Below are 26995 nucleotides of genomic sequence, written 5' to 3'. Positions count from 1 at the left end.
AATCCTGCTAGAGAATAATCTGATTCATATAAATAGACCCATTAAAGTTAATTACTCATGCATAATGCTTTGTGGGATTGGGACCTACATGGTATGCCTTATGAAGGCGTGCCATATATACCATTGCAGACTAATTCATTTGGTACACAAATGTTTTAAGAAGAGCTTGACATGTAAAAGATGAAACCTATTTAGTTCACTTTGCATATGGACCCAAGTAAAGCCTAGAATGATAGAATTTGTATTTTCAATGGAAGGTGAAATAAGTATTTCACAGTCTTCTTCCCTCCCCCCCCCCCCCCAAATATAATAGCAGCAACTACTGATTTTTATCAGTATTGCTTTTCTAGGGCTCCTTATGTAATCCTTTTCTAATTATAGGTAATGTAAATACTATGTATTATTATTTTGGAAGGTAATACATTGCTGCTATTAAGCTCTGTGTTGAGTTTTTTGTTCTCAGACCATGATGGTACTCACCTAATGATTTTTTTTACCTGCAATGAATCTTAGGTTTGTAATCTCATTAATGATTTAAAAAATACAAATAAGAAAAGTAGTGGTGGTCACTTGTGAAGTTTTGCTACATGCTGAAATTTAGAATCTACTATATATTTGAGAGAGTTTGTCAATTCAAGATCTAAACTGTAAGAATTAGAACTACCAAATTTGCTATGCTACTTCCTCTTATCATAACTTAAAGAAATATAAGGCTACATCTACATTGCACTCTCTTGGGCAAGAAAATACACAAAAAACCCCTCGTGCGCAAGAGCCATTCTGCTACTTATTTTCAAGCAGAATGGCTCTTGCTCAAGAGGGGGTTTTTGCACAAGAAGGAGCAGTGTAGACTGCTCCTTGCACAAAAGCCCCTTGCGCAAAAATGATGGCTCATTAAGTATGCAAATGAGGCACAGTGATATTCATTGCTGTCTTATTTGCATATGTTCTTGCGCAATAGAGCGCAATGTAAACATAGCCTAAGAGTTTGGTTTTGCCAAGAAAATGGGATGTTTCTGGAATGAGAGGCGTCCCATAAAACCATATGGAAAAGAGACAAGTATCACCAGGCAGGTGAAAGGGGATGGCTGGGGGTGCCTCCCTCTGGGACTGCCTGAACCTTCCACCCCCTTAGGCACCCTTTAGGTAGGGCTGGGAGGCTGAAGCTGCTTCCCCCACCAGAGTCATTGGAGACATTGATGGCTGTATCCCTTCATCAGGGAGCTCGGGGAAAAAGCACAGTTTGCTGCATTCCTCATTCTGGCTGGGGAGTGCAGAGAGCAGACAAGCTGTGCACTTTCCTTTTGCTCCCTGACAAGTACAGAAGGGAATAGCAAGCAGCCTTGGTACAAATGCTTGGTGGTTGGATTGGCTGCCTTACTCACCCCCCTACACACAGAGTCACATGTAGTCCCCTGTCCAGAGCCCCATCTCATCTCCCAGTCCTGATTCTTGCACCCCTCACACACCCTCAGCTGCCTTCCCTGAGTCCCTCCTTAAGGACCTGAGCAACGCTGGGTGAATGTGCAAATTGGAAACCTTAGAAATTCATCTTTTTTTGTTGATATCAAATAAAGCTAAGCTAATCAGCTATAATTACCACTGCTAGAACATTTTCTGAATAGCTTTTAGATTGAGAATAATATCCTCAGCCATTACTTTATATTGCCATTCTAAAACACGCTAGTCATTTTAAAACTATTTAATCCATGTGACAGAAGTTCTGAGTCAGGAGTTGACTTAGTAACCTTTTACTCAAATGCCCACCAGTATAGGTTAACAGAGACCTAAATAGAAGATTAGTTAATAAGTGGAGCCAAAACTGAAGGACTAACGAGAAAGGAGCAATCCCAGCAGCTGGCAATAGATAAATGTGTGTAGTAGGAAAGTGTCTAAAGGAAGGCAGATCAGGTTGCTGCTGCAGTAATTGCTTTTCCACACCCAAAAGTAGGAAGTGGAGATGACAGAGACTATAAATAAATAAAGAGTATTGCAGGCAATGGCCTGCTAGAATAATATAATAAAGCTCAGTGGTGATGAAAGTGGTCTCCGGTGAGTGTGGTCTGTGTACCTATGATGAGCGAGACTTGCAGAATCCACCTTATGAGTCTAAAAACATTCTACGGCATAAAAAAAATAAGTTCCAAAGTCAAGCACATGAAAGTTAGGAAATGCCAAAATAAGGTTGTCCTTGCAACTATAATTCTGTCTGGTTTATGAAAATGAATTGTGAAAAAATATTATTAAAACATGTCTTTAAGTACATGATTTAATGATATTTTTCCAAAGGACCCATATGTCAGTTCTTGCACAGACTAGACTGTGCTCAGGGCATGAGACTGGCTACTCATTATTTTTATCCTCATTATTCAGTGTGTTCGATATATAAGGTAGAGAACTCACTGACCAAAGCCTCCAATAAATACAGAATTATTCATTTCCTCAGAGTCTTTTCTAGAGCACTCATCAGTGTAATATATGAGTGCATCACAAATATTAATCAGTTTATGTACACACCGAAATTAGAGTATTATTACCCTTTTTATGCAAATGGGGGGGAAAACCCCCAAAGACTCTTACCTGAAACCACAGGCGGAGTCATGATTAGAATTCACGATATCCTGAGACTGAACTCTGGGTTCATTCCTCCCGGGCTACTGAGCATCACAGCTTCCATTAATGCCTTGTGCAAAAATACTGAGCACTCACAACAGCAAATCAGGCCTGCAGGTATCTCAAGCAGAGCACCTAGAAAATGAGGAACAAATAGTAAGAGATTGCCTGCCAGAATTGTGGTTTTAGTGTCTTGATCAGTATCACACAGGTTAACTGTGACAGAGGTAAGGTTAGGACTCACTTTTCCTTTGTGGTATTCACCTGTCTCCATTCTTTATGTACCTTCCAACTTTTAGAGCAAGAGAGACAAGGATCCTATGAAAAGCCTCATTCACTACTAACTTCAACTTTATTCCTTGGGTACCATGAATCTAGTTGCACTTCATGAGGCGGGAGTCTTATTGAAAAAATGGTATGGGGTTATGCAATTAAAGAATGTTTCATAATACATATATACATGAGGGGGGGCAGGGGTGTGGCAGGGAACTGGCAGTGCTTCTGCCTTTGAAATGTAGCAAGGGCCCTGCACTTTCAAAAGCAGAAGCACCATGGGGAGCAGTCGGTGCAGGTCATCCACTGGCTTCTCCCAGGGGCTGGCCTGGTGTGGGAGGTGGGGCTGCGCAGGCTGCCTGCCAGCTTGTGCCACAGAGTCTGTCAGCTCTGCTGCCTATTCTAGAGAGGCAGTGAGCATTCTCCTTTCCCAGTGATACCTACGGGATTTGTCAGTGCTGAGCATCTGCATGATAGGTTTAATCTCCTTAGTTTACACATCCTGTTTTGGCCAGCATTAGAGCAGATAATATGAAAATATTGGAGTTCAGGCACAGTCATTTTGTATATAAAACCAGCCTTTCTTGTAGACATTTTGCTGAATGGCAATAACCATATCATACTCCAATTTCTTTTAATCTCTAAATGCAGACTATTTATTGTTGGAAATGTATGTATAGATTGAGACAATAAGAGAAGCCTGCCTTTTTCCTTATTGTAACTTGATATTTTCTGTGGTTGATATCTTAAGATTAGATTTAGAAAAACCGTCAACTCTCAGACAATTTGTAAAAACTCCAGAGTCCAGGCAAGCAGGAAAAAAAAGTCTGTGTAAAAGAAATGGGTCCCTTCCTTTGTGTTTTATCAGTAATTTGATTGACAAGTACTCTGAGAAGATCCTTGCAACTGTTGTTGCACTTGCATATGTTCACATTTTTATAATTGGCTTGTAAGTGGCAAACACAGATGGGTGCAGACTATGGTTTTTGTATGTTTCTGAATAAACTAAAACATGTTTATATGGTAATTTAAACTTCATTAGCTAAACATCAAATGTTAACTCTTCTGAAAAGCTTTCAATGATATCTGCTAGATCTATAGTCTGATATCTGAAGGTTTCATGACTATTATATTTCAAAATAATGTTTATAGGAGTAAACATGTTTAAGCAAAAGCATTAAAATACATCCCTGTGTACTTAATTTTTAAAAATCTGTGCATGAGTTAATTTGCAGTTTTACTACCATCAATTTAATGTTACCTTATGGAATTGGAAACTTTTAAACAGAACCTGATTTTTTCCACTAAAATTAATCAGACTGGAAAAAATTGAGGTCTTTAATTTGCTGATAATTTTGTGGTGTTTCTTTAAATAGCTTTTGTAAACCTTGATTTCAACATGAACCCTCTTCTTCAATGTACTGTTGTTGTATATACAGTATTGTGTGAATTTGTACATGGTTTTTGCATATAAATAAGAGGATGGGTCTCTATGTGCTTAAGAGTCTAATTAGCCATTGAACTGGCCTCATTTTTCTGCATGAGAAATAAGTTCAATTAAATATAGTAATCAGCTGTGTAGTCTTTAAGTGTAAATACAGTATCGTAATCTGATATTATAGCTTTTTCTAGAACATAGTGTATGTCACACTTTGTTTAGACAAGTAAAAAATTAATAACATAAGAATTGCTATACTGGGTCAGACCAAAGGTTCATCCTGCCCAGTATCCTGTCTACCGACAGTGGCCAATGCCAGGTGTCCCAGAGGGAGTGAACCTAACAGATAATGATCAAGCGATCTCTCTCCTGCCATCCATCTCCACCCTCTGACAAATAGAAACTAGGGACACCATTCTGTACCCAAACTGGCTAATAGCCATTAATGGACTTAACCTCCATGAATTTATCTAGTTCTCTTTTAAACCTTGTTATAGTCCTAGCCTTCACAACCTCCTCAGGCAAGGAGTTCCACAGATTGACTATCCACTGTGTGAAGAAGAACTTCCTTTTATTTGTTTTAAACCTGCTGCCCATTAACTTCATTTGGTGGCCACCAGTTCTTATATTATAGGAACAAGTAAATAACTTTTCCTTATTCACTTTCTCCACACCACTTATGATTTTATATACCTCTATCATATCCCCCCCCCCTTAGTCTCCTCTTTTCCAAGCTGAAAAGTCCCAGTCTCTTTAATCTCTCCTCATATGGGACCCGTTCCAAACCCCTAATCATTTTAGTTGCCCTTCTCAGAACCTTTTCTAATGCTAGTATATCTTTTTTGAGATGAGGAGACCACATCTATACACAGTATTCAAGATGTGGGCGTACCATGGATTTATATAAGGGCAATAAAATATTCTCTGCCTTATTCTCTATCCCTTTTTTTATTATTCCTAACATCCTGTTTGCTTTTTTGACTGCCGCTGCACACTGCCTGGACGTCTTCAGAGAACTATTCACGATGACTCCAGGATCTCTTTCCTGATTAGTTATAGCTAAATTAGCCCCCATCATATTGTATGTATAGTTGGGGTTATTTTTTCCAATGTGCATTACTTTACATTTATCCACATTAAATTTCATTTGCCATTTTGTTGCCCAATCACTTAGTTTTGTGAGATCTTTTTGAAGTTCTTCACAGTCTGCTTTGGTCTTAACTACCTTGAGCAGTTTAGTATCGACTGCAAACTTTGCCACCTCACTCTTTACCCCTTTCTCCAGATCATTTATGAATAAATTGAATAGGATTGGTCCTAGGACTGACTTTTGAGGAACACCACTAGTTACGTCCCTGCATTCTGAAAATTTACCATTTATTCCTACCCTTTGTTTTCTGTCGTTTAACCAGTTCTTAGTCCATGAAAGGATCTTCCCGCTTATCCCATGACAACTTAATTTACATAAGAGCCTTTGATGAGGGACCTTGTCAAAGGCTTTCTGGAAATCTAAGTACACTATATGTACTGGATCCCCCGTGTCCACCCCTTCAAAGAACTCTAATAGATTAGTAAGACATGATTTCCCTTTACAGAAACCATGCTGACTTTTGCCCAACAAATTATGTTCTTCTATGTGTCTGACAATTTTATTCTTTACTATTGTTTCAACTAATTTGCCCAGTACTGATGTTAAATTGTAAAATTAATGGAGATTGCCTATCTCCTAGAACTGGAAGGGACCTTGAAAGGTTATTGAGTCCAGTCCCCTGCTTTCACAGCAGGACCAAGTACTATCCCTGACAAATTTTTGCTCCAAATTGCTAAATGGCCTCCGCAAGGATTGAACTCACAATCCTGGGTTTAGCAGACCGAGCTATCCCTCCCCCCAGATGGATTTACCAGTCTGTAATTGCCAGGATAGCCTCTAGAGCCCTTTTTAAATATTGGTTTTACATTAGCTATCTTCCAGTCATTGGGTACAGATGCTGATTTAAAGGATAGATTACAAACCATAGTTAATAGTTCCGCAATTTCACATTTGAGTTCTTTCAGAACTCTTGGGTGAATGCCATCTGGTTCCGGTGACTTGCTACTGTTAAGTTTATTAATTAATTCCAAAACCTCCTCCTATGACACTTTAATCTGTGTCCTGCAAAGACAGGTCAGGTTTGGGAATCTCTCTAACATCCTCAGCTGTGAAGACTGAATCAAAGAATTCATTTAGTTTCTCCGCAATGACTTTATCGTCTTTAAATGCTCCTTTTGTATCTCAGTCGTCCAGCGGCCCCACTGGTTGTTTAGCAGGCTTCCTGCTTCTGATGTACTTAAAAAACATTTTGTTATTACCTTTTGAGTTTTTGGCTAGATGTTCTTCAAACTCCTTTTTGGCTTTTCTTATTACATTTTTACACTTAATTTGGCAGTGTTTATGTTCCTTTCTATTTACATCACTAGGATTTGACTTCCACTTCTTAAAAGATGCCTTTTTATCTTTCTCTGATTCTTTTACAAGGTTGTTAAGCCACGGTGGCTCTTATTTAGTTCTTCTACTGTGTTTTTTAATTTGGGCCTCTATTATGGTGTCTTTGAAAAGTTTCCATGCAGCTTGCAGGTATTTTACTTTAGTCCAGTGGTCCCCAACATGGTGCACGCAGGCGCCAGGTCACCCACCAGGCCATTTGTGTGCCCGCCGAGTGATCGAAGCCAGCCCCACCCCCGGGCGCGCGGTGCATAGGCGGTGCCAGCCCCTGGGCACATGGGCGGCGCTGGCCCCGGGTGCACAGCACATGGTTAGTGCCGGCCCTGGGCGCGCGGTGGTTAGGCAGCCCCACCTGTGGGTGCGTGGCGCGAAGTCTGTGCCAGCCCCAAGCGTGCGGCGTAAGGGCAGTGCCAGCCCAGGCGCGTGGCACAGGGGCGGCACTGGCCCTGGGCGCGCAGCACATGGGCGGCTCTGCTCCTTAGTGAGCGGCGCGAGGGCTGTGCTGACCCTGGACTTGCAACATATGGGCGGCGCCAACCCGGGTGCGTGGCATATGGGAGGCGCCGGCCCCAGGCGCGCAGCACATGGGCGGCCCTGCCACTGGCTTCTGGGCACATGACACAGGCACCAGCTCCGGGCACACAGTGCATGGGCGGTGGTGGCCCCGCCCCCAGGTGCACGGGACATGGGCTGTTGCGGCCCCGGGCGCACTGCGTATGAGCGGCCCCACCTCTGGGCGTGCAGCATAGTTGCAGCGCCAGCCCTAGGAGTGTGGCGCATGGGTGGTGCCAGTTCCGGAGACGCAGCGTATGGGTGGTCCCGCCCCCAGGCATGTGTGCGGACCTTCCCCTGGGCGCATGTGTGGGCCCGCCCCTGGGTGTCCGGCGTGTGAGCGGCCCTGTCCCCGGGCGCCCGGCAGCCCCAAAAGGTTGGGGACCACTGAAAAGTTTAGTCACTCTACCTTTTAATTTCTGTTTAACTAACCTTCTCATTTAACCTGAGCAGCCCGGCCAGCCGTGAGCCATCACTGCGGTGCCGAGTGGCCTGGCTGGCCGTGAACACATACTGTGTGTCATGCGCAGAGCGGCCCGGCCGGCTGGGATCTGCACTTGGCCATGTGCTCCGAGCGGCCAGTGGCCCCACTTTATTCTTTCATAAAATGTAGTGGCGGGCCAAAAAAATTTTGATTGGATTGAATGTGGCCCGCCAGAGGCCTGTTTGACATGCCTGCTGTACATGATTGGATAGTTATGAGAACAAATAAATAACATTTCCTTATTTACTTTCGCCACACCAATCTTTATATGTACTACACGGCACAGCTATTTCGGGATACCAGAGGTATTCTGAAATAGCTACCCTGCATCTTAATAAGCTGAATGTTATTTCAAAATATTTTTCGAAATAACAGGCATGCTATTTCGGCATCCCTGTAACCCATGTTCCATGAGGGTTAAGGGATGTCTTGAAATAGCATGTTATTTTGAAATTTGGCGCTGTGTAGATGCACCAAATTTCAAAATAAGCTATTTTGAAATAGAATCGAAATAAGATACACAATTTGCTGAGCGTGCATCTACACTGCAGGGCTTAACTCGAAATAAGCTACACAAATTGAGCTATGTCAATTATGTATCCTGTTTCAAAATAGCTTATTTCAAAATAGGGAGCGTCTACACAGCACTTATTTCGAAATAGAGCACTCTTCCTCCAATGTTCCTTATTCTTCGTACAATGAGGGTTACAGCAGTCAGAGCAAGAAGTCCTTTAGCTTGACCGTACTTTGACACTATTTCAAAATAACTGCCTGCTGTGTAGACACAGACTAATTATTTCAGAATTGCGCTAGCTATTTCGAAATAGTGTTGCAGTGTAGAAATACCGTGATACAGCACACTGGGAGTTGGTGCACACTGGGAGCCGCGTGTTAACCATTTGGGTAATCAATAAATTTATGCTTATCAGTTACCTGTTTAAATGGCTACAATCTTACCTCCCTACTCATACTGCTGGTAAATAATCACAACAAAAAAATCTTGGCACTGGAAAAGTTCAGAAAAGGGCAATAAAAATGATAAGGGGCATGGAATGGCTGTTATATGAGGAGAGATTAATAAGGCTGGGACTTTTCAGATTACAAAAGTCGACTAAGGGGGGATATGATAGAGGTTTATAAAAACATGATTGGTGAGTTATGGGAACAAGTAAATAAGATTTCCTTATTTACTTTCGCCACACCAATCTTTACCACATATCAGGCCCAAGACAATATCTGGCAAGTTCATGAAATAAGAACTATATGGATAACAGGACAAAAGAATCATCATACACATATATAGTACAAAAACTCAATTTATGATTTAACAATTAGATTCTCAATTATGTTTGCCTATTACCCCTTCACACTCTGATAAAACAAGTCCAGATCTGCCATGATAAGCAGAAGTTGCTGGTGCTCAACACGTCTAAAACAACACCCTAATTGTGGCTATTATGGTATGAGCACGATGTACTGCCCCATAAAAATAAAAATCTTGTTTGTTCCTAGGTATATACTTTTTAGTACTACAAATTTTCCATCAAGATAGCCATAACTATGACCAGACATGTGAGTAATTATGCTATTCAAAAGACACTAATCTGTTTCACCTACAATGTGGAAGAAACAAAAACAGACTTTTTCCCAAATTCTTGTCTACCATAAGAACAGCCATACTGGGTCAGACCAAATGTCCATCTACCCCAGTATCCTGTCTTCCAACTGTGGACAGTGCCACATCCCCCACAGTGAATGAACAAAGCAGGTAATCATCAAGCGATCCATCCCCCAACACCCATTCCCAGCTTCTGGCAAACAGAAGCTAGGGACATCAACCCTATTTAAACAGATTATTGTAGTATGGGAGTATTGTGGATACCATGGATACCAAGATGGTCACTGTATTCGGTATGATATATGGGGCAGCATCCAAGAGGAGGCAAACCAGAGAACTTTGTGTGGAACGAGGTGTACCGGTATTTCGGAATAGGAAGCCTAATCTGAACTACCTAGTTCGTGCCGCGTGTAGCCGCGGGCACGGAGTCCGAACTAGCGGACATTTAAAAATGGCGGCACCCGGCAATATGCAAATGAAGGCCGGGAAATTCAAATCCCGGGCTTCATTTGCAACTCCGGTTGCCTACATTAACCACCCTAGTTTGAACTAGGGTGGTGTAGACATACCCGAATATAGTTGCACTGGATGAAGCTGTATTTACCTCTTATCTATTATGTAAGGTTTCATCCCTTGTAGAGTTGATGACATACTTTAGAATCAGTGTGTGTGTGTTTTCCAGGAAACTTGTAATTACATTTTCTTGTAGCAACTTTAGCTGCACAGACAGTGTTAGACTTGCAAGATATGCTTTTGCATTACCTAAAGCTGGGATCAAGTTTCGGAAGAGAATGCTTGATATCTGACACTGTCTAGCTCTCTTAAAAAATTCTCACTGGTTACTTCTGAAGGATACAACCTTCGACTTGTACCAGTGTTACATTTAAAAATACTTGGTGTTATTCTTATGACAAGAATGATGTTAGCTGTTTTGTTGAGCTTAAATGAAGTCTCAAACAGAACTATGTTAATGAAAACTAGTTGCCATTTTAGCTCCTCGGCAGGGTCTTAATAGGTCAATTAGAATGTTTTACAAATCAAACCCCTTTGGTACACATTGTCATGCTGTGTAGACAAGCCCTCAGAAAATGTATTAGTATTGTGAGGAGTAAGGATGTTAAGAGGCGGGTAATTGGCTAATTGTGTAGTCAATAAAAATTCTCTCAACGACATGATTAGTTGATAAGGGAAGGTGCTTAGTCCCAGCTGGTGCTGGGTCCAGAAACTATCCCCACTGTGGCTCTGCAGTTTAAATGTAGTGGGAGCTGGGTGCACAGGCAGTCCTACTATATTTGAACTACAGAGGTGCAATGGGTGTAGGTCCCGGACCTGGCGCGAGCTGAGACTGAGCTGGGTTGCCTGCTCGGCCGGAGCAGGCTCTGTCTGTAGTGGCCCTGACTGACTGTGGGCAGAGGCTGCTCCGGCAGCAGCCCCTGTCTGTGGGGGGTCCCAGCTCCCCAGTGGGAGGCAATATGCTTCATGGCAGCAGTGTGCTTCACAGTAGCCTCCCGTACCCCCAACTCCCTGTGCTGCTATCTCTGATAGAGGCAGGAGCGAGGGGGGGCGGGCCAGGCAGCACCAGGGAGATGGTGCTGGGGGAAGCTGGCTTTTAGCTGGCTCCCACCAGTACTGCCTCCTGCTTCTTGATACAGAGACAAGAAAGCGGGGGAGAGGTGGAGGGAAAACAAGTAGTTGACTTGACTACCTAGGCTTATCAGGTAGTCTACTAGTCCAGTGTTTCTCAACCAGTGGTATGAGTACCCTTAGGATAGTGATAGAAATTCAGCCGTGTTAGTCTGGTCTAGCTGAAACAAAAGACAGTTTTTAAAGTGCTGCATAGTTCTAACAAGATGATTTATTAGGTGATGAGCTTTCGTGGGCCAGACCTACTTCCTCAGATCAATTTGAGGAAGAAAATTGGCACGACCATATATACCAAAGTGATACAATCAAAAAAAAGTGAACACACATAAAATTGACAAATCAGATTTTAGAACAGAGGGGGGTGAGAGGGGAAGGTTAGTGTCTGTGAGATACAGATATTAGGGGTGATAATTGGGGAAGCTGTCTTTGTAATGGGTGAGATAATTAGCATCTTTGTTAAGGCCCATAAGTAAAGTGTCAAATTTAATCATGAATGACAGTTCTGAGGCTTCTTTTTGAAGTCTGGAATTAAAATCTCTTTGAAGCAATATGCATATTTTAAGGTCATTGAGAGAATGGTCAGTCTGGTTAAAATGGCAAGTAACCGTTTTCTCTCTGTGAAAGACCCTGATATCTGTTTTATGTGTACTTGAGAGAAGTCTGAGGGGTACGTCAACACAACTGAAATTTGGAGAAAACTGAATTTTTGTTTTAAGTTTTACAGCGTTTTATTATTTTTGTACTTTTTACACCCACAAATTTCATCACCCACCCAGCTATGAATAAGTTGTTTAAACAAATTTGTTGCAATGGTAGAGAAAAATTGTGTGTGTCTGAAAACTGTAGGTACTTACAATTTTTTTTTTTTTTGAAAAAGGGGTACTTTATAAAAAAAAAGGTTGAGAAACACTGTGCTTGTCGACTACGTGCTTACATTGCTCATGAAGAGCTGGAGAATTAGTATCTTCCCTCTATTAAGAAGATAAGTCTACAATGGATCCTATTTCTTATTCCTCTGTCTTTAGTGTGAAAATACAGAAGTACTTACTCTTCTGCAGATGTTCTGAAATACTAAAAAGTTGCATTTATTTTTAAATTATAAAAAGCCTTGTTAAATATGTAAACTAATTAAGGAGATAATGAAGACAGAGTGGAGGAAAATGCTAAATACGTAGGTGAGCATTTTTGGCTCAGCAAATCTCATGGTCCATCTGAGCACAGCGGGAGTATGCCACATTGTCAGTCTAGAATGGACAAGAGGCTGCAGGATTGTGCTGGAGAAATAAGAAAATATTTTCTTGCAGTGATACAAAATTATTAGCTATGGAAGAAATCTTAGTTCATTTGCATGTAGCATCTATGCTTAATTTATGGCTTTCTCAGCAATCTTGAGGTTGAAAGACAATTAGAAAACACAGAAGTGACAGCGTGCACTGTCACAGAATACAGACCAGGAACAAAATCTTTGCCAAACTGGAAATCCTAATTGACCCACTTGAGTGTTGACAACGAGCTTGAATGGAAGCCTGGCTCTCTAGATTGGTGAATATCATGAGCAAAAATTGCAATATTCTTTTATTATTTGATAGAATGTTTTTCCAAATCAACAGTGGGTTTATTAAAATGCCTCATACTTGGGTATTAAAGAATATAAAATAGATATGAAGGTCTAGGACTTTATTTAAATGTTGTTATTGTAAAGGTACATGTTTGATAAAGTAAAATGATTTGCAGCACTCATTCATTTTGGACTTTTTAGATGGGATAATAAAAAGTGAGGATGGATAGCATTTTGATGTCCATTACATTTTGTTTTTACTTTTGGAAAAAACAGGTTTATTATTTTTTCTTGAATTGAAATTCTGTACCAGTTAAGAAAAATATATTCTAAATGGATTTCACATGTAAACCATTATATCTGATTAAAAGTGATAATCTCTGCAAAAGGCAGTGTCTTACAGTATTTGAATAGCTTACATTCTAATTGGTTTTTCAATGTGCTGTGTCTGGATCACCAGTGACTATTTATCATCATGTTTTGCTACAAGGTAGAGTATCTTGTAATTTGCTTTTTTTTTTGGTTAGACTATTTCCTAAAGATGTATTTTACTTTCTTTTATGGTTTGTTAGTGGCTTTGTCTGATTTTCTTGATTTCTAAAACTAACTTTTTCTGAAGCGTGCAGTGTTACTTATTTGGTATTAAAACGGTTAGTCTTCCACTGTTGTTTCAAAGCAGATAGAATGAGTTCCATAGTCTCATGGGATGTAAGGTAATTATTATAAAACTAGAAAAATGTAAGTTTTCCTAAGAAAATGAGATCAAAGATTATTTTATTGACTTGTGCTTTATGTTTAACTTTGAATCTTTTAATTTCTTGATAGCTATCCAATAAGTGAGTAATTACTGATATAAAACCTGCAAAGATCTATTTTAAATTCTCATTATGCTAATTACATAGTGTGCATTTAAAACATTATTTTAAAGTTTATATTAAATTGTATTGAATGGTATTTGGAATATGCAGCATTAACCTCAGATTTGTTTTCTTCAGAGATTAGTAGAAGGTTTATGTAGAACAGTCCATAAGCTCTCATAATTGGTGTCATTAGTAATAAAGAAGAAAACTTTCACCTTAACAGGATTTTCTCTTTATGTGCAGCTTGCCCAATTTAGGCAACGGAAAGCACAATCTGATGGGCAAAATGCATCCAAGAAGCAGAAAAAAAAGAAAAAGGCATCAAACACCAAAGATGAAGAATCGGTACAAGATGGTCCTGATATTGACCCGTCACAGGGTGATGAGACATCCACACACAGCAGTCAAAGAGGAGCAACAGCTACTGCCGACTTTGCTATAATGAGAACTTTACGTGGTGGAGAAATTATTAAACATGACCAGATTTATACCATTGAAGTAAGTGTTCATCAGGTCTTAAGCAATTACATAATTTTCTACTTAAAGATGGGCTAGGGGATGAGAGGAGGCAGCAGAGGGCTGGAGCCTGGAGCCCTGCCCCCGAGCCTATTGTCTCGTAATTGGAGGGCAAGGCCCAGGGATGGAGCCCAAAGCTGAGGCCTGCTGTTGTGCAGCCAGAGCCAGGACTGTAGCCTGAAGCCTCATGTGTAGAGCCTGCTAAATTGCAGGGCTAAAGCTCAAAGTCTGAGTCCGACCTAGGGTTGCTAGATGGTTTCAACAAAAATACTGGACACACTTGACATTACATCACAATCTACATTACATCTTATTTAGAAAATACCGGACATTTATATTCTCTCATTTGTTTTTTCTCAATTTGTTTCCTGAACAGAAAGCTCAAATACTGGACTGTCCGGTTCAAAACCGGTCAACTGGCAACCCTAGTCCGACTGCCCCTGGGAAGGTGCAGATCTCACTGGCTGCTTGCTTCTACAGTGTTGTGCCCCAAGTCACTCCAGAGTAGGGCAAGGACTAGTCCCTGCTAGTAACCCCAACAACCAACACCAAAGCAGTGCATGCAGGAGCAATGGGACGGGAGTACTACTTTGCCCTCTCCCCCATCACAGCCCAGGGGGCTGTGGCCACAAGAAAAGTCCCTGGTGGTTGCATTTGAGGAACACTGGCCTAATGCAGGGTGGGTAGCAGTGCCACATAGGTTTGTCTCTGCAACCTGAGTCTGAGTGACTCTGTGACCCTCATGTGTCGGATTGCAACTCCACTCAGTTTTGATCCCACCATCCCCACATCATGAACAGGCTCCGGGGACAAACCTGAGTGACTCTGTGCACCCAGCCACAATATCAGTTACTCAGTTTTGGCCCCATTGCTCCTCCGATTGTTGGTCCAAAACTGAATGGGTATTGGGGCAACCAGGGTTGCATCTCCATGCTGCTGATCTGGGGCTGGCTTCTGTACAAGGACTTTCTTATCAATAATACAGATTGTACGTACCATCCTCACAGCTGTGTATGTCACTGATATTGCATTGTTATAGTTTTAGATAAGTCCAGTTGTGGTTAGTGGTAAAGAGAACAAACGAAAAACTAAGCATTTTTCTGGTATTCATAAAGTAATTTGACTTTTGCTGGTTAATGGTGACTCTGAATTTATTTTGAAAACACTAATGAGGAGGAGGAATTGGATGGTTCAGGGATAATATAACTATGGTCATTAGTAACTCAAAATGCTTACTCGCTAAAGGTCATAATATGATCAGTGTGAAATGGATTGGCAGTCTCAGTTCAGTTCTGATTGGATAAGAGTTCCCATGACAAAATTCAGTACTATTGATTTACATCTAGAAACAAGGAATGCAAGCCATGTCCACAAAATAGGAGACTGTATCCTAAAGCATTGATTATTAAAAGGATCTAGGAGCAATAGTGAATGAACAACTCAACATGAGCTCGCAGTTGATGCTGTGGTACAAGGGGCTAATGTGATATTTGGATGTATAAATGGAGAATTACTAAGCATTAATAGGAACGCAATTTAATCTCCTACAGCATTGATGAGACAGATACTAGTATACTGAATACAGTTCTCGTGTCCACTTTTTAAAAAGGATGTTCAAAACTTGCAGAGGGTGCAGAAAAGAGCCACAGCAATTCTGTTGGAGTAAATAATTTAAAATGAAACACTTAAAAGGCTCAATCTGTTTAAAGATTATAAAAAATAAGACTGAGTGGCGACTTGAATAGTGTCTGTAAGTACCTTCTTGGGTATCAAAGGGCTTTTTAATGTAGAGGAGAATGGTAAAACAAGAAGCAATGGCTAAAAGCTGAAGCCGGACAAATTTAAACTGGAAATAATGCACAATTTTTAACAGTAATGGGGATGAGCCAACTGCCCTGGGTACATTCTCTAATGTTTGATGTCTTTAGATCAGATCTGGATGCCTTTCTCCAAGGAAGGCTTTAGTCAAACATAATTTATTGATAGGGCTCAACACTGTGTCAACTGGGTGAAATTTAAAGGCCTCTGATATACAGATAGACATTTAAAAGAGTCCCTTCTGACCTTAAACTTGGTGGCCTGATCTATAGTAGACCAGGCAGGTCAGCTTAAGGTACACAACTCCAGGAACAAAGTGCCCAGGGCCACATCTTGCCCAGCCCTGATTTAGAAGCTTAGCATGGCCAAAATTGTCTTCTTTATTTTGTTAGCTTTTGTTGAATCCCCTAAAATGCAGTTGTACTCATGAACTAGATATTTCAGAGGCTTCTTGCAAGTTGAACAGTAATGTAATCTATAAATTTCAATTTTGATGTTGTATTCCCAGTTTCCTGTGTTCAGAACCACTCCTACTAGTAACACAATTGAACTGTTTGCTCCATTCAGTAAACTGTATTTCCACTGGAGGATCACAAGCTGCATCCTCCTTCAGGAAGGGGTCCTGAAGGAAGCTGTCAGGGCAAGAAAAACTAGTTTTGAGAAACAACTTAGGAGACTTCTCTTATTGTGACAGAAAGGAAAGAAAAAGAAGGAAAGAGGTATAATATTGGACTAGTCTGTCTCTCCTTTGATTGATTTTATTATAGGAAAAAGGAAAGAGGCAGGTAACTTGATGGAGGTGGGTGGGAGGAAATAATGGGATAGGGGGCTATTATGCAGGGAGGAAAGGGAAAGATTAACTGTTGGAATAATAAGAGCAGTATCTACACATATATAGTAGTACAGAAAAACCTACCTAATCAAATTCTTGTGGCTCTGAATGTTCTGAATATATGTTCTACGTTCTAATGTTCTGAATATATGTTCTACATTAGTTTTGTAGCTGCTACTATCACTGATGCAAGTATTCTTCTAATTCACATTTGTCCTGAATGGGATAGAGCCTAAAATTAATTTAAAAAGTTAAAAACAACAGCAACAAACTTTATATTAAAGTTTTTGAAAATTTTTGAGGTGGTTGTAACTAAAATTTATAAGATATTGTCACTATTAATTAATAATCTGAATCTTGCTAATTATTTATATGTAGTTTTTTCCCCAAAGACCACTGAGTTTCATCTTAATGAAGTTGCTGTTAAATGTAGAACTTTTTTTGCTGCATTACATTTAGTTTCAATTAGGACCATGTTAGTTAAGCTAAATGAGAACTGATTTGGAAGTTCACCTTTATCTTCCAACTTTGATCTTTCAATATAGTATCGGTGAAGGAGCTAAAAAGCCAAAATAGCTTTTTATGTATTCCATACTGTTTAGTGCTGTAAGTGTATGGATAGACAAACTTCTATATTATGATAATCAGACTAGAGTATGCTCAGATGGAGGTGCAGCCCAAAGTAATAGCTGGGTTCAGGTTAATCTCTCCAACTGGGATTTACAAGGCATTTTCTAAGAGCTGTCTACTCTTTCACCTAACATTACTGTCATGTCACAACATCCTATAAAGATCTAAGGCAAGATTACTTGAAGCATTACAAGGGATTATTTTCTAGCTGAATTTCCAGTTCTTTCTTACCTCATCTTTGTAGTAGAATATGTCTTTGTTTTTTGCTTTTGTGCGACAAAATATATTTAGTAGTTGGTGTACATAACATTTTTGTGACATGACTGGACTCCTTTCTAGTATTGTTATAGATAAAATAAAGCATAGCTTTCTGTGATTTTTCTTATTTGAGTTTTCCTATCATGAAGTGGAACTATAATCTCCAGTTTAAAAATAGAGTCCTGAAATAACCCTAGTTCTTGATGCGGACCTAAGCAGGTGGAATCAGTGTTTCTCTTTCTTTACTGTATGGGTTCCTTTTCTTAGATTGGAGGGAATCTATTCAAAGGATTGAAATGTTTCGTTCCCTTTCTTGAATTTTACTAGGATCATTTTGTTTTCTTTATGGTTTAACATTTGCCGTCTTGTTGGCTACTTCAATTTATGGGCTTTCTTGCTCTTTTCCCGGGAGAATTTCACAAGATATCCAATTCCCTTTTTCTTTCAGGGTTAAAAGGGTATCTAATCCCTCTAATTAGCAAAATGTACTAGGAAAACTCATCAGAACCTTTTACTTGAAGAAGACTGTGGTTTTTGAAAGGCACAGATATCATTAATATTCCTTAATCATGTTATCATGGTTCCCCTGAAAGAAGCTGGTAACAGTCTGGCAGGCATTTCTCTTCACAGTGTTATGTAGGAGTCCGTTTAAGAATAGTGACAAGAGGGGAGAGTTGTGTCTGTTTTTGGTAGAGTCCTGAATATTACTATAGCTTTCATTATAGTAACTATTAAGAAATAGTAATCTTTCTTTTCCTATTATTATATCACTCTTCTGAACTTCATCTGTTATGCCCTAACACCATAGTTGCTTGCTATTTTTTTATCTGAGAAAAGTTGTACTCCCCCACTTGGAAAGTGAGAGATCTGGAGAGGGATTTCTTGTATACCGTATAATTTAAATCTCTGGGCCTGCCCTATGTTTGTTTTAAATTCCTTTCTCTCTAGTTGCCTGTCTCACAAAGGCAATGATTTGCTCTGTAGGTTAGTAATTTGTTTGTACTAGATTGTTTTAAAAAAAAACTTTAAAAAGCTGATCTCTTCCAAGATCAGCCTCACATACCTGACAGCATTTTGGACCTAAATTATACAGCAAGCCCCTTTGATTTAAATAAATGAAATCAAAATAAAGTTGGATCAGTAGTTCCTGATTGTACTTTCTCAAGGCAAGTGAGTGCTTAGTAAGATGTCTTAAGAATAGATCAAAGAATTTCAGCTTCAGTCCATGCCAAAATTTATCCTGATTTTGTACATTTTATTTCCATACCATTCTCTAACTCTTACAAGGTTAGTACCTGAGATCTGCAGCATCTTGTTAGGTAGTTCAGGTTTCATTTTTAAGTTCAGTTACTTCTGACGTAAAAAAATTCAGTTTTGCTAGTTAAATTTTCAAAATACATGATGTCAAGTTAGAGGCAGCTTAACTTTTCAGTATTAATAAGAGAAAATGCAATTCAAGGTGTATGTTATACCTTCAAAATAAATAATATATCTACTAAATAAACACTTGCTGGTAACAGGGAGAGCCCTGAAATGTTAAGCATATTGTATCGGTCTGGCAGGCAAAGAAAAATGCATTCAAAGGGGTATCTTGAGTAGGAGCAGAGGTTTTTTTTAACTCTGTATTTGGTATTGGTGCTATCATTACAAGAAAACTGTGTCCAGTTTTTGTGCCCACAATTCAAGAAAGATGTTGATAAATTGGAGAGGGGTCAAAGAAGAGACACAAGAATGATTAAATGGATTAGAAAACATGCACTATAGTGATAGACACTTTACCAAGATTGTGATGGATTCTGTATCACTGACAAATTTTAAAATCAAGATGGGATGTTTTTCTAAAAGATATGTTTAGGAATTATTTTGGGGAAATTCTATGGCCTGTGTTGTAGAGGAGATCAGACTAGATGACCACAATGACCTCTTCTGCCTTAGAATCCATGAATTTGTTTGGAATTTAATCAGGGCCATTGGGAGCATCATCTCTTTTCTTTTGAGACATAAGAATGATCCCTTTTAAAAGTAGTTCTGTTGACTTGGGAATCTGTTTTATTATAGATGAAATGTTAACAAGATTTATCTGCCACTACTTTTTCTCTAAATCCATGAACTTCTTCACATTATCCCAAGAACAGAAGAAAAACACTATCGTTCTGGGGCTTTTTTCTCTGTTTTTAATTTTTGTGTGTTCATTTATACCATTATTTTCCCTTTCTAAATCTGTGGCATGTCAGAAAAAATGCAGCAGGTTCAATTAAGTCCAGCTGGTGCTACCTGAAAGGAACTCAGGCCGAGTTACATCGGTTTCCAAGAATCTGAGATCATGTGATCCAATTGCCTATGCAGTCATGAACAAGTGACTAGAATTGGGCCTTTGGGAGCTCAGAGTGGAGATGGTTGGGTAGAACTCTGGCATAATCTCAAGAACACGTACAATTTGTAAGTGCTCTCAAGCCTTTGGGCCTTAACAGTCTTTTTAAGGGATTGTAAAGTTCTTTTAGTTGATAAATGTTTGTATGCACAATCTACCTGTTTCTCTTATCGGTTGTCCTATATGCCAAGTCATCCACAAAATGACTTGGCATATGTATTAGCATGATGATGACTCTGACAATAACAATCAGATTTATTGGTGATCAAATAAATTATTAGGAGGAAAAGCTGGAAAGCTTTTTCCCTTAGAAATAAAAGAAGGAAAAATGTGTAAAAGAAGGACTTAAAGTACAATCATTTTGAATCACCATGTGGTTTCCCCCAGTTATCGCAAACTCCCCAGTCTATGTTTCTAATGATTGAATCCCCCATTACTAATACCCGGGGCTTGACAAATAATACATTCTACTCGCTCGTGGTGAGTAGATTGTAACCCAGAAGAGCCGGGTTCGGGCGATCTGCTCATGCGCACAACCATCTGCGCATGCGCAGATCGCTGGACAGTGCGGCTGGCGAGCAGGGCTCACTGCGGTTCAGCGAGCCCTACTAATACCTGTCTCTTCCTAATAAATGGTGTTTCCTCCCCCATTCTAGTATCTTCAGTATGAGAGGATACCATAACATCATCTGGAAGGAAGGTCCCAACTATGGGAGCATTTCCCTCTGCCCCAATTGGATGTTCTCCTTCCCTTAGCCCTTTCATCCTCCTCAACAAAGAAGTGGGACCATTCTACTGTGTTCCAAAAAGTCTCATCTATATCTATGTGTCTCCCTTAGCACCTCAGTTCATCCACTCTGATCTTCAAAGCCTGTACATTTTTCTCTGAGGCTCCTTGCACCAAATGCACACATGCACCATCTGCCCATAGGTACATGCTACATTAGGTACAATAAACTGGGATAGCTCCCACTCTGTTGCTGGGCTTCTGCCTGCATTACTCCTGGTGCTTGTTATTTTCTTGATGGGATTTTTTTGAAATCAGGATGATTTGGCTTTAAATTTAGAGAATATTAAGTGTATCTATTCCCCCTCACTCACTCTCTCTGAATTCCCTCACACTACATTTAGATCTAGAATGTAAACCACAAGAGAAATTGAAAACTTTAAACAAATTGCACATCTACAATAGTCTACCCAGGTGGATGAGAGAACATGTTGTATCTTCAGTTAGCAACTCAGAAACAACAGCGCAGAGCTGTTAGGATATGTAAGGATGTGTAATCCAAAAGCATAATCACCATTATTGCCATATAATATCAGTGACATAAACACATTGAAAACACATCAAAGATGTTGTTTTATTAGTCTTTTCTGGGAGTGAACATTCTAGAAATAAAAGTTGGGGAGAAACGGAATGTATATTATACAGGGAAAAGTAAAATTGAACCATAGAGGTTCAATGTGATATTTTTTCTATTTTAGATTCAGTTAATCTGAGACATTTTTTGTTACTGAGTCAAAAATAGGAGGTTATCTCTTTGTCTGTCGCTGCTGGTGCCAAATGTCAGTTGTAAGCCTTCCTAAATCAATCTGAAAGGAGTAAAATGAAAAGGCTGTTTTCATGCTGTATTGAGTCCTGATCATCATTACGGTCTATGTGGTCTCAGTCAACAGAGAATCTCTCAGATTGTATGTCATAGTTCCCTTCAAATTCACTGGATCAATGGATGCTTACATTCTGTCTTAAGAAAGAGTGGGACAGAGCCAAACAAATTAAGAAATTATCTGCTGTTACTGCACATTGAAACTGAGAGGGAGAACCCACGCAGGATTTCTCACAATTGTGGTTTTTTTTAAGAATAAAAAGTCAAATCTTCTGATTGTACTGGAGACACTGTATTCAGAACTCTAATATCAGACCAAATTGTCTAATAAAGATTAATCCTGTTGATTTGGAAATCAGCAAATAAATAAGATCCATGACTGTCCACTGCAGCGGTAGGAAGAGCATCATTTACATAACAACATTTATATAGATTTACTGTATACTGTAGTTTAGTCTTTTGTGTATGTGTCCCAGGAGCCAATCAGCATTTAGAACATATTGTTATCCTCTGTATTTGAATTTCGTGGTTAACTCTTCCATTCAGTCATACTTTGGTGTCAAAGATTCACATATTATGTATAAGTGGGTGTAAATCAACAACTTCAAGGCTCAGACATTCTCACACCTGCTGATTACCACTTACGATCTGTAATAAGCTTGGCAGGATTTGGTATAAACCGACAAATTAAGTGTCATTTTAGCTAATGCTGAAATCAGTGGAAAAAAAAGTCAGTAAAAATAAGCAGGAGTGCAACCCCTCCCATTCACCCTTGCAGGAATGGGTGTCGCCAGTTCTGCAGCAACACAGGAAACCCTCTGCACCCCTGCTGTCATGGGATGAAGGAACAGGATCATGACAGCTGAGTTGCAGAGGGCTCACTGAGCTGCTGCAGGGCTGGCAACACCCATTCCCTCAGAAGCAAGGAAGAGGGAAGGCTGCAGTCCTGCCAGAACAGAATAGAGACCCCCAGCACTGCTAGCTGGTAAAAGAGCGGGGCCTCAGAGGACTCCATGCATTGCTTCAGGGATAGAGACAACCAATCCCTGAGGTGTAACATGCAGCAAAGGCTGAGGTCCTGATGTGCAAACCCTCAATCCGGACTGCAAGGAGGATGAGAGTGAGCTCTCCATTGTTTGTGGCCCTGTCCCCAGGCAGGGGTGAGCTTCCTCATTCCCCCAACAGTGGGCCTGCAGATAGGGTTGCCAAATATCTTCACACAAAATCCTGAACAGGCAGGGAAAAATTGGTTGAACAACAACAAAAAAAAGGCCACTGTGCCTTTAAATTACTGCACTCCTCACTCCCCCCACCCTTGCAGATGCCGCCAGCCATCTTTTCGAGGAAAAAAAAGGCCGCTGCACCTTTAAATTACCTCATTCCTCATTCCCCCTGCCCTCGCAGACGCTGCCGGCCACCCGTCTGAGGAAAACAGAAAATACATTTTACATATCTGGTATTCTCTGTTTATTTTTACCAGATGGAAGGCCAAAATACCGAACTGTCTGGGCAAAAACCAGACACCTGGCAACCCCAGCTGCAGAGAACTTCTTGAGTGGCTGCTGGGCTGATGATACACGTGGGAAAGTCTATGGTTGTGGCAGAGCAGAGCAGTGACTACTGGCCAGGGCTGCAAGAAGGAAGCCAAGTCCCTTACCATGGGAGAGGCCACTCCATTGCTGAATGATTATTAAAATGCAGCAGGTTTAAAACAAACAAGAGGAAGAACTTCATCTCACAATGCACAATCAACCTGTGGAACTCATTGGCAGGAGATGTTGTGAAGGCCAAAACTATAATCGGATTCAATAAATAATTAAATAATAGGGATTTCAATGTGTAATCGACTAAACAATTAGCTGATAAGCCTGGGCTTATTGGTTAATTCTGTTGACTACATACACTCCCCCACTCTTGCTCCCTCTGTATTAGACAGCGGGGAGGGGAGCTGATGCCTGTAGGGAGGCAGCTTTTAAGCCAGCTGCCCATGAGCATCGGCTCCTGTTACCCTTCACACTTGTGCTGTTGCCTCTGATAGAGAATCAGCAGCATGGAGGGCAAGGGGAGCAGGTGGGAGCTGATACACGCAGGAAGCTCCCCATGCATATTGGCCCTCGTGGAGCCAGCTGTCCTCCTCTTCCCCCTCTGCTACCTCCCACAGAGCTCAGCTCCCCCTCCCCCTGCAGACAGGGGCAGGTGGCAGGAGCCAAACCAACTCTCTTCGTGGACTGCCTCCTGCCTGCCACTCTGTGCTGCTGCCTCTGATACAGACACAGCAGCATGAGGTGGCAGGGGGCTCCCCAGAAGTGGAGCTGGGAGAGCACTGTCTTCTGCTCCCACCCCTGGGGACTATTGAATAGTCATGTAACAGCTAAAATTTGATGTGGTTAAATGATTATCAATTACACATTATCTAACATCCCTATTAGATAAGATAATTGAAGACAAGTCCTTCAGTGGCAATTAACCAGAATGGTCAGGGATGCTCTAGCTATGTCAACTTCTGACTGCCAGATGCTGGGACTGGATGATAGGGGATGGGTCACTTATTAATTGCCTGGTTCTTTTCATTCCTTCTGAAGCATCTAGCATTGACCACTGTCAGAAGACAGGATATTGGACTAGATAGACCATTGGTCTGACCCAGTATGGGATCTCGTCCTCTTCCTCCTTCCAGTTCTGGACAAGAGTCTTGGCTCTGTCTGCCTACTCGACCTTGCCTCACCGTGCACCTTCAGGGATCAAGTGTTACTGTCCATGTGGCCGTCCAAGGAGTTGACCTCAGTTCTGTTCTTACAGCCCTGCTCTTTCCCTCACCAGACAGATGTTTGGGAGTCATCTCCAGGCAAAAACAGTTCAGCAGTACTGGAGCTTATCTTCCTCACTGGAGTCCTGGAAGGAGCTCTCTGTTGTACAAGACCTGGACTGCTGCCTCCTTCATATCTTGCTCCCAGGTATCTGGGGCCCTTTGGCAATGCAGGGAGCCCGCAGTAGCTGTGTTTTCAATGCTGGATGCCCCCTGGTAATGATTTTTTTAAATGGCAGGCTAAATTGTTAAAATTTATATCTCAAAAAGATGGGGAAAAAATTAAAGGCGCCAGGATGGTCTACTTTAACTTACATACTCGTGGCTGAGGCAACACTAGTTCTTTGCCACATCCCTTCTTCCTTCCAGTAATTCCATGTGGTTTCAGTGCCAAGGTTAATGTTGACTGGATCAGCATTTGTTTAGGATGTTTTCCTTTGGCATTATGGAACACCACCCAGTAGGTGTCTGGTTCAGTGGCTGTCTGCACATTCTCTGGTAGCACAACTACTATGGGAAGCTAAGAAGGCATATTGCTCAGAATTCAGGCACACTTCCATCTTCAAGTAGTTTTCATCTGTTAGTTGGGCACACGGCACGGGTCCTCCTCAGTTCCTTCTCTACTGTCTTTGGCAGAAGACGGACTCTCGAGCAGTGCTCTCCTCACTGGAAAAATCTTTAAAAATTAGTTAGTTTGTTCATAGGTTTTAGTATTTGTAGTCATTGGTTAGTTCTCCTTTCCTTTTTCTTAAAAAATAACGTTACTTGCCATTTTTCCCCTTTCTCCTAGTTCTTCCTAATTTACCAGTGTGCCAGGTTCTCCTGATTTTAAAAAATGTGCCTCATGCAGAGATTCAGTGCCTGCTTCAGACGGGCATGCCTCATGTATAAAGTGCCTTGGTGAAGGCCATGTGACGCAGAAATGCCCACACTGTCAGAGTATGACGGTCAGGGTCAGGAAAGACCAGGAGTTGAGTCTTCAAAATTTGTTGTGGCAGAAATCTCTTCAACTGTCAAAAACAAAGACAACTGCTCCTTTGGCACCTATAACTCCAAGGAAAAGGGCTAATTCATTGCCCGTACGAAACTCTCGTAAGTCCCCAGCCTCCCCGGAACGGTCCTTACCGGCTATGCCATCAACCTTGCACGTCGCATGCTCCCCAGTGCTGTCTACCTTCAGCACCATGAAAAAATGGAAAACGGCACCAATGAAAGGCTCCAAGTAGGAACCTAAGAGAAAGAGTACCACCTCTACACTAGTGGCACCGGCACTGACGAAGGTGGACATGCTGCTTCCCCTGGTGCCAACAGTCCCGCCAGCACTGTCACAACCTTCAGAGTCCCAGTGCACATTAGCACCAAAGCATGCTCCAGCACCGCAAGCACCAAAGCCGAGACCCCACAGAACAACAGGACCCCAGCACCAAACATCACAACCATCAATGCCTTCTTCACCGGTTCTGACAGATAAGACACCTCTGCATTCTTTGAAACTTGAGGAATCTAGCCTGAACCAGCATTCTGAGAATATTTCATTCTACTCTTCCCTATCCTTCCTAGGCACTGGGCCTGGCACCAGACATGGGAGCTGTTTCTCTTTCCAGCACTCATCACCAACTGGCTCAGTCAGCTCCTGGCGTTCAAACAGGCACTGACCACCTTACCACCATCTACAATACCCTTGGTTCAGTCCCCCATGGACTTATCCACCTCAACAATACCAATGACAGTGGCCACCCAGGGAATCATGGGGCCAATATCACAATTGGCATCATATTGGCACTGATATTGAGAATCGACTGTGGCCACCTCAACACACATAACAGCAAAGTCTCCTCCACAAACTGCTTAATCTTTTCCAATCCATCCCCTGCCATCACCTTCAGTCACAATTCAGAGAGGTCCTGCAGAGGAAGATGACTTACTTCAGTCTGACTCCGACAGACAGTTTCCACCTCAGCAGTCCTCTTCGTGGCCCAACGAGGCTGTGTTTCCTTTCTCCTCCTCTCGCTCTGCTGATGATGTGAAGCAATTTCAGGAATTGTTTAAAAGAGTAGCACAGTCAAAAGACATACTCCCACAAGAGGTACAAGAAAAACAGCACATATCATAGGGCCAATAGTAAAGTACTTTGTCCTGGCTAAGAAGATGGATTTTCTTTTCTCCCACTACCAGCTGAACTCTCTGGTGGTAGATTCTGTCTGTCATCGCTTCAGACAGTCACAATTCAAGTCTACACCCCAAGACAAAGAACATAAAAGACTCAACCTTTTTGGAAGAAAAATCTATTTTTCATCTATCCTCCAGTTTAGAATTTCCAACCATACAGCACTTCTTGCCAATTAGACCTATGCCAACTATACCAGGTTGCAAAAGTTGCTACATGACCTCTTTGAACAAAAGAGACAACAGCTGCAGTCCATTAAGAAGGATGTCCAATTCATCGCCCAAATGGCACTTCAAGCATCTATGGATGTAACAGACACGGCAGCCAGATCAACCACAACAGCAGTTGTCATGCGCCTCACCTCATAGCTGCAATCATCCAGTGTCACCAGGAAACTACAAACCAAAGTAGAAGATCTGCTATTCAATAGAAGTCAGCTTTTTGCAGCCAGCATTGATGAAGTACTCC

The 26995-nt window shown here is 41.2% G+C and overlaps 1 protein-coding gene across 7 annotated transcripts in view; it reads left to right on the top strand.

Annotated features, from left to right (window-relative positions):
• The window catches only part of AKAP9 (A-kinase anchoring protein 9), a 179971-nt gene that overhangs the window by 10863 nt on the left and 142113 nt on the right, over positions 1 to 26995 (top strand). For all 7 annotated transcript variants that reach the window (XM_075922392.1, XM_075922389.1, XM_075922388.1 and 4 more), the window contains exon 2: positions 13766 to 14020. In XM_075922392.1, the coding sequence (XP_075778507.1) occupies positions 13766 to 14020 (255 nt within the window). The remainder of the gene's footprint in view (positions 1 to 13765; positions 14021 to 26995) is intronic.

The sequence above is a fragment of the Pelodiscus sinensis genome, chromosome 2 (assembly GCF_049634645.1).
Source record: "Pelodiscus sinensis isolate JC-2024 chromosome 2, ASM4963464v1, whole genome shotgun sequence".
Taxonomy (NCBI): Eukaryota; Metazoa; Chordata; order Testudines; family Trionychidae; genus Pelodiscus; species Pelodiscus sinensis.
The sequence above is the reverse complement of the archived record's forward strand: the minus strand, read 5'-3'. Positions and strand labels throughout refer to the sequence as shown.